This window comes from Nilaparvata lugens, chromosome 2 (assembly GCF_014356525.2).
Source record: "Nilaparvata lugens isolate BPH chromosome 2, ASM1435652v1, whole genome shotgun sequence".
Lineage (NCBI taxonomy): Eukaryota > Metazoa > Arthropoda > Insecta > Hemiptera > Delphacidae > Nilaparvata > Nilaparvata lugens.
In genome coordinates, this window is record NC_052505.1 from 24,702,732 (window position 1) to 24,715,990 (window position 13,259).

Consider the following 13,259-nt stretch of genomic DNA (forward strand, 5'->3'; position numbering starts at 1 on the left):
TTTACAAATGTAACACAGTGTCTGAACTACAACAAAGTTATTATATAGTGTTTCGTCATGGAAAGCAACATTAATCAAAACAGTTTTGTTTTGATACTAAATAGTAACTACAACGTCATGTTAAAAAGATCCTCATCTCACCTCTACCTGCTAATGTTTTGACTTGAAATAAAATTTATTCATCAAAAGTTTTATTACATGACGTTAGAAACACTATTCAATGATTTTGATAGAGTTTATTGTATATTAAGTTCTTTGAACATTTACATAAAAGGCGTTGTTTTGTGTTATTTGATATTTGCCTATTAGGCCTATAATATTGAGTGGGAAAATGGTAAACTTCTTGGAGGAAAGGCTGTAACACGATATTGCGGGTGAAATGTATTTATTACACTATAGGTACCGTACCATACATGGGTAACTATTTCATGATGAAAATCTAGAGGCATCAAATATTATTTCTTGTTCATTAATTTTCATACACTTATACAGTGTTGCTATTGATAGAAATGAATCACTAGATATTTTATCGTAATGATTAGGAATTTATTTGAATTAAATGAATAAATAGCAGATAATGAAACAATGATAGTGCGGTATTGTACATACACATAGATAATTGATTTGTGAAATTTTCTCTTTAATTGAAAAAGTGTGCTAGAAAGCATAACTGAATATTTTCCAAACGTGATTCTACAGTCATCTTAGTAATTTATATTTTCTCAGTTCCCGATTTGATCACCACATTCGAGCAGTGATTGAGAACAAATTTTAAATTCAAAACAGGGGACTCTAAATTTTATTTAGAATAATTGAATATGATTTTGAATTGAGTTTTATTGCCAGTTGGATTTTGAAAAGACCAGTGACTTCTGGAGTAGTCCGCATTTTCTGAATTCAATCGAAGAGTCTATTCCAATAATGAAACATCATCTATTCCGGGATCTTCGCCGCTTGTATAGTGCAGGTGAAAATTAATTTTCGATCTTATACGGTGTTCGGCTAATTTATTTCTGCTACGTTTGTAATGTTTTATTTGATGTGTAGCTTGTGATAAAATTTGAAGTTTCAATCTGTTTCAGAGTGTAAGAGTGTCTTGAAATATCTTCAGAGCTCTCGACTGGTCAAAATAGTACTGTTCCTATTGATTACATGTGCTATTCTCCATTATTCTCATTTTACAATTTTCGATTTGCATCGGATATTCACAAAGAATTCATCATTGTCGAATCAAGCGAGATTCTACCACTTTGAAAACCGAGATATATCATTTGAAAATAAGGAAATTACTGATGACTCTGGAGCGGAAGCAATCTACAATGATTATTTTATCACAGAGAATCAAATTAATTCCAGCTCAAACCATAAGGAACCGTGTCCGATTGTTTCACCTTATCTGAGTAAGTAAATTCCATTATTCAAACACTCTTGCGTATCAATCTGCAGATATATCTTGATCGATCTATTAAAATAATTATTAATCATAGAGAATCAATAGTATCTTTGTATTATTTTATAGAGCATGATCACTTATTCCGAGCACTTAAACTTATGCCATAAAATAATTATGGTAACTGAATTAACAATAAAAAGAAGATCACGTCGTTATTACTTTATATAAAATTAATTTTTATTGTCAATATAGCTATCTAGTCTGGAGACTAATGAGCTATTTTTTTCTACCCTTACTACATACTACTTAAAAATTTTAACAGCGAATATCTCATTAGAAATTCTTACTGATATTGTTCATTCAATTAACATGTACACTTGTTGACTGTACTATAGAAGCTAGATTCACTCTACGACTGCTCTGCTCTTTCACTGGACACTAATTGAACAAGCACTACACTAGTTCATACGGTTTCCTCCTTTTGAGCCTCCTCACAAATCCACCATTGTCTAGCAGCTGGATCGCCTCAACGTTGTCGTGTTGGTGGAGTCGCCCCTCGTGCCTCTCCGCATGCCTCTGGATCTCGGTGGACACCAGGTCGACGTGCAGGTCTATATGAAGATCGCTGTTCCTGACATACCAAGGAGCATCCACAATGTTCCTCACCACCTTGTTAAGGAATCGTTGTATGACATTGATGTTGCTGTCTTTGATACACCCCCAAAGTTGTATACCATATACGTCTATACTGGCTTTAATATCTGTTTGTACAGAAGAACTTTGTTTTGGATTGATAGTTTGGAGTTTTTCCGATCAGCCAATACAGCTTCTTATATTTTATTCCAAGCTCCTCTCTATATATTAAATATGATCTCAAAATTTGTTTTTGTTTCAGATTCTCTCTGTAATAGTCTTCTTTAGAATTATGATGAAAACATGTCATACCGGTACTGTACCATAATATTCATAGTTTATTCGGTAATGAGAATATACTTAAATGGAACATACGGTACATTTATTATTTCAGGAGGTGCATTGAAACCAATCCAGAATGTCTCAAACAATATTTCTGATGTGGAAGATGAACTGGGAATGATTGGCTCATTGCCAGCCTTTGGAGGGTTTTGGCAGCCCCGCAGTTGCAGAGCGAGGACCCGAGTAGCTCTGATAGTTCCCTACCGCAACCGGCTAACACACCTCACTATATTTCTAAGGAACATGCATCCATTTCTGCAAAGTCAGCAGATCGGTTATGGCATATTTGTCGTTGAACAAACAGGTAGCCTACAGCTTCATCACTCGTTCAAATCCTTTCTCCTAGCCTTAGTAGGCTAGGCACACACCAGTTAGTCAAGAAAAGACAAGACACGTTTAGTTACAATACTTCACATAGCTGCTTATGAAGACATGTCTAATTGCAGTGTCTAATCGGTGTGTGTTTCTTCATAAGCATCTATGTGAAGTATTGTAACTAAACGTGTCTTGTCTTTTCTTGACTAACTGGTGTGTACCCACCCTTAGATTTCAAGCGGGGGACAATTCCCGATACAGAAGTGTATCACAGCCTTGGTGTTTTCAATGTAAATTTGGAATTTCGAGTGTGAACAAAAACCCATTTTTCGCTCCATTACAGCCTTTTAGGAACTGAGGTTTAAAATATCCTGAATATAATAAAGTTGGCAAATGAATAATATTCTTGTTTACTCCCAGTTATAAATTGCGCTCCATTACAGCCTTTAGGAATTGAGCTTTACATTATCGTAAATATAATAAAGTTGGCAAATGAATAATATTCTTGTTTACTCCCAGTTATAAATTTTGTTTAATATCAGGGAAACTCTTGGAAAATTAATGAATAGCTTATTCAATATTCCAGCCTTTTAGGAATTGAGCTTTACATTATCGCAAATATAATAAAGTTGGCAAATGAAGAATATTCTTGTTTACTTCTAGTTATAAATTTTGTTTAATATCAGGGAAACTCTTGGAAAATTAATGAATAGCCTATTCAATATTCCAGTCTATATTCAATCCATGGATTTCATTTATTTATTTTTTTTAATGAATTTAATTATTTGCCAAAACAGAATACAAGAAAAACTGAAAAAATATATAGATGCTACTGCACTAAACTATAAAGTACATAATAATGTAATAGCTACCTGACGGTAGCTCCACCTCGCCTGATGTATTCATATATATATTCATGTATACACATAGATAAATGAGAAGACTTCTGAGTTCCCATAGACTACTGATGCTGTTTCATGCAGTGATCAGCTGTCATATCCAGTATGGAATACTTGTGTGGAGTCATTCAGCACATGCTAAGGACATTCTCCTGCTTCAAAAAAAGGCACTTCGTGTGATGACTTATAGCAAGTTTGATGCTCACTGCCAGCCCATATTTCAACGTCTGGGCATCCATACTGTCTATGGACTTTACATACTAGAATCACTCTTGCACGTCAAAAAACACCAGTCTATGTTCTCAGGAAGAGAGGAAGTGCACTCCTGCAACACTCGGGGGAGGACCAACTTGACGGATGTTCCACGCCGTCAACAGTCTAAGGTCAGGGATTGTTTTCCGGTGCTGGCAATCAAGATGTTTAACTGCATGTCACACTCAGTGAAGGGGCGTTCACCTACCGCGTTCAAGAACACCCTATCAAGTTGGCTTATTGGGAAAACGTTTATTCTTTAGAGGATTTTTTCAATGATGACTGTGTTGGTCTGTGACGCCGCCATCTATGTGTAAAAAAACCGTTTTAATTTTTTGACACGATCTATTCGGGGAACCCTGGTCATCGATCACGATATTGGATTATGGATTTTGGATTATGGATATGTTAGCCGTCAATTTATTGGCCTCACGACACTTATATTTCAATGGGGATCTACAGATTGATCGCTAAAAGTAGTAGTAGCATTACAAAAACGTGTTTTCAACTATCAGGTTGTACATAATTTATAATAGAAAAGAAGGAATGTCAATAGTTATTAGTGATAAATATTTGAAATTTTTATGACGTTCTGTTGCAAGAGATGAATGAAAAAAACATACTATTAGACCATAAAAATACATCAATACAATAGACCAGGAATTTATATACTAAATTGTAAAAATTGCAACAAATTTTACATATAGGTAAAACAGCCCGAAAATTCAATATAAGATTCAAAGAACACACAAGAGCCATTACCCATCCATCCTCCCAATCCACCTTTGCAGAACACATTATCTCCACTGACTACACACACCCTGACCCTGACATAGACAACAACCTCGAAATACTCCACTATTCCCACAAAAAACATAAAATTAAATGTACTAGAACAGTTTGAAATATACAAATACACCAAACAACAGCCAAACCATTTTCTAAATGGCCAAATCAACTATTCCTTTCACACCCTGTTTGACAAACTCATTTAAATCCTCCTCCATTAATTGTCAAAACTCCCCTCCAACCCCACTCTGACTAAATCTCACCCTCACAACCTTAAATAGGCCTACTTCAGTCTCTGTTTGGCTCGAGAATGTGCAATACCAGCACAAAACAGACGTCGCCACAACAAAGAATATGAGTGTTTTTTCACTTTAAAGTTTTATGAAATACGATAGTAAGAAAAACATAAATTGAGCAATAATTTCCTCTTAATGTAATTTAGAAAAACGCATATTATAATAAAAATTAATTTTTCAGCTAAAACAAACATTTTTCTCTTTTGTTTTGCAGCGGATAGTCAACCATTCAATAAAGCTATGATAATGAACGCGGCCTTTGTTGAAGTGAATAAAACTGGGCAATTCAGTTGCTACATTTTTCACGACATCGACCTCCTCCCAGAAGATGATAGGAATGTTTATAAATGTGCTGAGCAGCCACGCCATTTGTCAGTTGCCATTGACAAATTTGAATATAGGTAAATAATGATAAATAACAGTGAATTTTTTACCTTACATTCATCTACACAAATGTTGTTAATTAGTTAGTTGTTCTAGAAAATTGTGTTGAAGGGTAGAGTGTAAGAGCGGGCTCAAGATCTAGGCTTAAAATAAAGGCAGTAAATCAATCAGCAATCAAATATCTGTAGTTAAAATCCTATGACGTTCGTTTCAAAATTATCTTTTTTCAACTGTATAGCATAATATATTATACTAGAAATAATTATAGCAAAATACTAATTAACTATATAACAAAATATATTATACTAAAAATAATTTTCTGATCAATACCAAAATTGAGTACCTAGTATTTCGATAAAGTTGATATATCTTTGTAGATGACTTCAACCTATCAATATAACACATCACTTAGCCTACAGTGCAGCAAACAATGTATGAATGCGTGTTGAATGTTCTTCAAGTTTTTTTATAAATCTATATTGATGATTTTGGAACTATATTTATGTAAAAAATATGAAATATCCAATTTATCTACTACTGGTCATATGTTAAAAAATTCGTTATACCCCTATAGCTTTATATCCATTGTCAACGTTCTAGGCTATATGTCATTTTTTCACAATTTTTCAATTATCAATTTTCATTAATAAATAGTATATAACTTATGTTATGAGAAACGGCACTGAAGGCGAGTAGGCCTATATTGTTGAATATGCCTTCTCAGACCTATATGATTTTTGTTTTTAATTGCAAATTGTTTTCAAGAATGGATTTTAAAGACTTAATATTGTATTTTCAGCTTGCCCTATGAATCGCTGATTGGTGGAGTGAGCGCTTTTACCAAAAGTCAGTTTGAGAAAATAAACGGCTTCAGTAACCTTTATTGGGGATGGGGAGGAGAGGATGATGACACAGCGAATAGAATCAGTGCTGCCAACATGACAATATCGAGATATTTTCCTGAATTCGCTAGATATACTATGATCAACCATAAACACCAAAAAACCAATCCCAAAAGGTGATTTTATCTGATAAAAATGAAAATAGTGTAGGCCTATACCAAATTATTTAGAGAGATCTTGGAAAACTTGTTTTACCTTCAAATTTTATAATGTCATAATAAGTTGGAAAATGTGGATCAAATACTTGTTACTTGTTATAGATTACAATTCTAATTCGCTTTCAAATCTTCTATATTGAAGTCTTTATTTCTAATCAATAATCTTACTAAATGTTATTACAGTGTAGGGTACTGAAAGATTAATCATCTAAATTTAAATGGGTATTTCTTTGGGTGAATGGTGATTGACCCATCAATATGATTTTTTATCATTTTTTTTCATGATTAGGTTTGTGATAACTTCAATACTAAGAAAAAAGAAAATAATCAATCAAAAGAAAGACTCCGGAAATTCTCTGTTATCGAGATTTTTTATCATATTGTGTACAAATACTTAACATGAGGAAATGCACAACAGGCTCATGCCCAAAACTGTCCCATTTCCAATTTATACTATACTGTCCAAATCAAAATGATGGTTGTCACTTTCACTTTTCAAAATACAATTTACGCTCTTCAATAATCAGATGAACGAGCAAATTCTATTTTATTATTTATTTTATTTATCATTTACAATCAACTTAAGGAAAAAGAAACAGACTACAGTCAAAAACTTCTTTTCATCCCAATTTCATTTTTTTTTTTTTTTTTTTAAGATTACGTCCTAAAGACTCCAGTCATGGAGTATAAGACAAGTCATGTTATTACATAATAATTCTAACACTAAGTAGTTCAACCTAGTTTAGGTTTGAAAGGAATTCTTGTACACTATAAAAAGCTCTATCAACTAAATATTTTTTAATTTGTTTTTTGAAAATCTTCAAATCATCATTACTTTTCAAGATTTGAGGTAGCTTGTTATAAAATTTCCTACCAATATAATCTGGTTTTTGTTCAAATAACCTACTATTGTGACCCATTATATGATAATCTGCTCTGTTTCGCGTATTATACTCATGAACATCTGAATTCTGGATCACACCACTCGTTTTCACATGCATTACAACTTCATATACATACAAAGATGGCACAGTTAATAGACCAAGCTTTTTAAATAAAGGCCTACAAGAGTCTAACCTATTCACTTTCTCTATACATCTGAGTGCCTTCTTTTGAATCTTAAACACCCTGTCCATATTTTGTTGAGATGAATTACCCCATACTAAAATAGCATACCTAATATGAGATAGTATAAGTCCATGGTAAGCAGTTAACAGTAGTTTTTTATCATTCAGCCTAGCAAGCTGCCGCAGGACAAATACCCCAGATGATATCTTATTACATATCCTCTCAATGTAAGGATGCCATGTTAATTTCCTGTCCAATAAAATTCCCAAGAATGCTACTTTCTCTTCTTGGTCTAATTCATTTTCCTCTACAAACACATTTATTTCTCTATCCTCTACTGAATTATATTTACTTTTGAATTGTAGGAATTGACATTTCTTACTATTTATTGTTAATTGCCTTTGCTTCAAGAATTGGACAATTGACTGTACTCCAGTAAAAGCATTTATTTCTAGACTATCTAATAAATAATTGTTAAAGATAAGCGATGTGTCATCAGCAAACAACAGAGCTCTGTGATCTTTTAACTCTTTTGGTAATTGGTTCACATACAACAGAAACAGTAAGGGACCCAGAATTGAGCCTTGAGGTACTCCAGCCTGGACCTCCAGTTTTTGAGATTTAATTTTTACTATTTCATTCCCATCCACCTTGGTAAGCTCAACACACTGGTTTCTACCTATGAGATATGATTCAAACCATTTTAGTTCTATACCATTCACACCTACAGTTTTTAGTATTTCCAATAATATTCTATGGTTCACACAATCAAAAGCTTTGGATAAATCAAGAAATATTGCGGCTGCCTTCTCACCTGAATCTATTATATCTATTAGTCTTTCAACAAGGGATACTATTGCAGTCTTAGTAGATTTCCCTTTCTGGAACCCATGCTGTTCATCACATATGAAATTAATTTCTTCCAGGTGCATCAATAGCCTATTTAAAACTACTCTTTCAAAAATTTTACTTATTACATTTAGAATACTAATGGGTCTATAATTTTCAACTCTTTCAGAATCACCGCTCTTGAAAATTGGCAAAATTTTTCCTTGTTTCAGATCATCAGGGAAAATACCCTGCTCTAGTGAAGTATTAAGGAGATGCAATAAAGGGTCCAGTAATTCATTTTCACATTCTTTTAAAATTTTGCTTGAGACCCCATCCAATCCTACTGTTTTTTTGTTATTCAAATTTTTTATTATTCTTGACAACTCATCTCTTGATAATGGATGAAATTTAAATACCTTTTCAATTGGCTCAGCATTTAATGTAGTTGTATTATAAGTATTAGTGTTCAGTGACTTTTGGAGATTATATGCAACCTGTTGATAATACTTATTGAAAAAGTTACAAATGTCTATACTATCATCCATATAATTTCCATGTTCATCGATTATCCTAGGGACATTAGTAACTGTATCTTTTTGAGCTGCTCTCCTATTTCTATTAATTACCTCCCAAACAGCAGAGTTAAAATTGGTACTAGTTGTTAATATTTCAGCTGTTTTCTTACACTTAGCTTTCCTCACTTCTTTTGCATAGTTTTTCTTTAGACATTTGTATTTGACTTCACTCGGAACATCCCTCACTAATTTAAATTCCTCATAAGCTTCCCTAACAATATTTCTTTGAGTAAGAATATCTTCAGTTATCCATTCATCTACTTTGTTTAATTTACTTTTTACTTTGACTTTTTTTATTGGACAGCATACACTAATGTGAAATCTTAGAGTATCAATGAATTGCTTATATTTGTAATTTAGGTTACAACTGTTATAAACACTACTCCAATTTTCTTGAAGCAGTTCCTGCTTCAAACAATTTATATTTCCTAGCTCATATTGCTGAATTTCTTTCACAAAAGTTTTTTTTCTGCTTGGATTCTGGCCCTGCAACTTAACATCTAAAATTTGATAGTTATGATCTGATAGATCTGAGCTACCTAACCTGACATTACAACCTTCTATATTTGTGAGGATATTATCAATAATTGTCTGTGAAGTTCGAGTTACTCTTGTATATTCGTGGACCTTAATTTCTAAATTATTCATATTAATAATATCTCTAATGTCCTCTGTCATTTTATCCTGCCTGGCAAAATCGGTATTGAAATCTCCTACTACTATAACATTTGTGAAACGAGCGGTTGTAATTTCCAAAAGTGTATGGAGCAGCTCACAAAATTTTTGCCAGTCTCCATTTGGTGACCTATAGATACCTAACACTGCTACCTCAAATCGATCATCAATTTTTAACCTTAGTCCCGTCACCTCTAAATCCATCTCAACAGAAAAACTCTTAACAAAATCCAGTTCATAAGTTTGGGTATGTTTAGCATTGCTAGTGAATATACATACACCACCACTTCTATGAGCTATTCTACAAAATTCTGATCTCAGTGAATAGCCTGGAATCCTAACTTGATTTATTTCCTTTATTTTTAAGCCATGCTCTGTGAAAATAACAATGTCAGGATCCTCCTGTTTAAGAAATACTTCTAATCTGTCAATTTTGTTGCGAAGATACTGAATATTTTGATGATAAATACTAAAAACCTTACCATCTTGTGCTACTCTATCTCTAGCATTTGTAGCTATTTCCCTTTCCCTGTTTTGAGCCAATTTACTAAAAAATCGTTATTTGTTTTTTTGACTGTTTTTAAACCAGAGGATTGCAAACGGCTTTCAATCAGCTCTGCCAATCTATTACAAAAGATTACTTTGCCAGATCGATTTAGATGCAACCCATGATTAGTGAAGTTATGTCTTTTCAGCCTTTCATTTAGAAAACAAATCCCCAGTTGTTTAGAATTCTTATTTTTTAGGCTGTTGATTGTATTATGGATTGATTTGTTTGTCGAATTGATTGCTTCATTTAATTCTGGCCTATCAAACCTATTAGGAATAGTACTTATTATTAAGTTTGTTTTTTTTGCTGAGTGGCACAATTTCCTTGATTTTTTCTGTTACTTGAGGAAGATGATTCAAGTTAGGTTCATTTATATTATTTGAGCCACCCAGTACAATTAGATAGTCATTTTCATCAAAATCTTTAGTTTGTTCCCTAGCTGACTCTACAACTGCATTAATTGATGCACTTGGCTTGAAAAAACATTGGACATCAAATTTATTTTTTAATCTTTTATCAAGGAGATCACTGCAATCACGTCCATGACTGGACGTCAGTAGCAGAACTCTCCCTTTCCTATCTTTATTCCCCTCAGCTATATTTTTGGTTGCTGTCTTCAAAACCTCACTGTATGTTTTATTTCGACCATTTTCAGAGCATTTCCCATCATTTAGGTTAGATTCTATTTTTTTGCATTTGGACGGAGGTTCTATCATACATTTAGTATTATCAAATTTAGATTTTAGTTTCTTTATTTCCTCCGACATTAGACTACATTGATTTTTTAGATTTAGTATTTCTTTTTTATGGTCTTCATCTTGTAATTTTATAATCAGTTCCAAAGATTTAATTTCTTCTACCATCCCTAACCTTTCTTCCTCAGACGTTTTTAAAGTTACTTCTAATTGTTTTTTAAATTAGTGTGGCTACTTTGTAGTTGAGCAACTTTTTCGGCTAAAGTAGTTTGAAGAACTGGGGTTTTTGGTTTTGGCGTTTTTGAATTTTGGTTTTGGGAACGCGTAAGTACTCTCGCTATGTTTACATTTCTATTATTAACCTTCGGTGTTTTACTTGAGCTCATCTTCCTATCTAAGAAATTATATTACTTGCAATAATAATAATTGATTTATAAATGATAGGATTTTAATTTGGTTATAATTTTAGTCAAGTAAACTATCTATGTTTATTTTTAAATCTCGAAAACCTAACCTCAAAATAACCTCTAAACGATGTTTGGCTTATAAAATAGAATTAAGAATTAAAATCTAAAACAAAATGATAAAACGTGATCAAGAAACAATTAATAATGAAATTAATACAAAATTTGTACTTATCCGTGACTATTTATAACACAAAATCTTCCAAAACCCAGGAGCGAAATTATGTATGACTTTCATTCACATCACCAAGGTCATAAAATGTTTTCCAAGCTTAATTTGATTACATTTTTACCTATTCAATTAAATGGACTATTTTTACTATTTAATAAAATTCTACATAATCAACTCTAATAAACTATATAGATTGTTCATTTTAAAAGTGTTTTCTATTATTAGGTTTGTGATAACTTCAATACTCAGATGATGAGTAGATTATCAGTATCTAAACATTACCAATAACAATTAATACGTAATATGTTCATTTTTCAGGTATAAATTATTGTACACATCAAAGGAAAGATACAGAAGTGAAGGTTTGAACAGTTTAACATACAGGCGTATTGTTCACCAGCAGAATCAACTCTTCACATGGTTGTTGTTTGAGTTGCCAAGATGATCGTACGTTTTAGTTTACATTTTTTGGCATAAAATAATGTAATAAAAATTATATGTCAGGACCACATAATACAGTAATAGATGCCTTCCGGCAGAGTGGACCTCCCTCAGCTCATGGTTGGGTTGGCAACCTCGCCCAAGCCATCTCAAGACTATATAGTAAGCGTTACGTAAATCGTCCATATCTCTAGTTCTAATAAATATATTGAAACGGAATTGATTTGGATGGCTTCTCTACAATAAATTAATGTCTTATACATTTTCATCGTAACTGAAACTGTTTGAAAGTTATTGGTTTACAAGCTAAAATAGTTGTATATTCATCGTTTGCATAATTTATTTTTTCATCATTAGTAGATAGTTGATTCAGGTAATTAATGTTACCGGTATATTAATTGTTCATTCTTGTATAATAATAATCAAATAATGTAGGTATTTTGTTCAAGAAAATTAATTATTCAATTATGAAATTAAATAATTTATATTAAATATTTTGGTAATTATCTTAATTTGTTTTGCATGGTCCATAAACAATCTAGCAACGTTGTGAAGCTAAAAAAGGATAGCGTTGTCTGCTTTGTCTAATGACAGACAAGGATAGTAACACCAATCACCAATGTTAATCAAATAGCCTACTGCCATTCTAACGTGAACCTCACTATAGAGATTGTTAATTGTTTAAAAACCAAAACTAGTATTTCAAATTGTTTTAATAAACCAGTGGTTTTGACATCAAGTAGTTTTTATTTAATATTAATATCTTCTCCTCACTTTCACAACAAACCAAAAAGAGGGATTTTTTCATCCCATGTGTCTGCATGCGTCGTCTTTTGCTGTATACGCTGGCCTTGAAATTTTCAATATTGCTAAAAGCTTTCTTAAGCCTGGTTTTCACTAGTATAGATAGTGGTCGAGTAACTGGCATACTAACTACTAACTCTACTCTACTTACTTGGTCGAGTAACTGTTTTCACTACAATATTGAGAATAGTATCTTAAGTGTGTTATCTAGTGAACTGAACCAACCTTAAAATGTCAATACTTTTCAATAAATTAACACTTAAACACTTATTAAAACATACATACATGTAGCAAGTTTTTGCAACTTCAATTATGTCGCTTCTCGCACCCCAATCGCCATCTTTCCTTGTTAATCCAGTCTCCTTCAAAGAGGCCTCTATTCTCCATTTGAATGTGGACATTGGATACCCATTTCTTTCGCGGTCTTCCACGCCTATTTCTGGTCGCTGATACCCAATTCCATACAAATTAACACTTTTTAATAAATAACAATACTTGTTAAACTTGATAGCCTACGGCACGACTCTACTCTACTAGCTCAAGACTGTTTTCATTAACATAGTAGTGGTAGAGTAGAGTGAGAAGCGGTGGTGGGGGAAGGCAAGTGGTAGAGTACTATCC

The 13,259-nt window shown here is 32.7% G+C and overlaps 1 protein-coding gene across 2 annotated transcripts; it reads left to right on the forward strand.

Annotated features, from left to right (window-relative positions):
* Positions 1–651: 651 nt before the first annotated feature.
* LOC111048713 (beta-1,4-galactosyltransferase 4) lies at positions 652–12,776 on the forward strand. Of its 2 annotated transcripts, XM_022334649.2 has the most exons (6): positions 652–967; positions 1,083–1,400; positions 2,421–2,672; positions 5,134–5,320; positions 6,103–6,321; positions 11,712–12,769. In XM_022334649.2, the coding sequence occupies exons 1-6, from the start codon at positions 922–924 to the stop codon at positions 11,836–11,838; spliced, it is 1,149 nt and encodes a 382-aa protein (XP_022190341.2). In that variant the 5' UTR covers positions 652–921; the 3' UTR covers positions 11,839–12,769. The 2 variants fall into 2 exon arrangements, with proteins under 2 accessions (XP_022190341.2, XP_039276787.1); XM_039420853.1 differs by lacking the exon at positions 6,103–6,321 and having other exon boundaries at positions 676–967; positions 11,712–12,776.
* The last annotated feature ends 483 nt before the right edge of the window (positions 12,777–13,259 follow it).

Bases quoted from the DNA above. Each gene is read 5' to 3' on its own strand.
- LOC111048713 (XM_022334649.2), top strand. From the start codon at position 922: ATGAAACATCATCTATTCCGGGATCTTCGCCGCTTGTATAGTGCAG. The intron at 968-1,082 runs GTGAAAATTAAT...AATCTGTTTCAG, and splicing joins TCGCCGCTTGTATAGTGCAG to AGTGTAAGAGTGTCTTGAAA. The intron at 5,321-6,102 runs GTAAATAATGAT...TTGTATTTTCAG, and splicing joins ATTGACAAATTTGAATATAG to CTTGCCCTATGAATCGCTGA.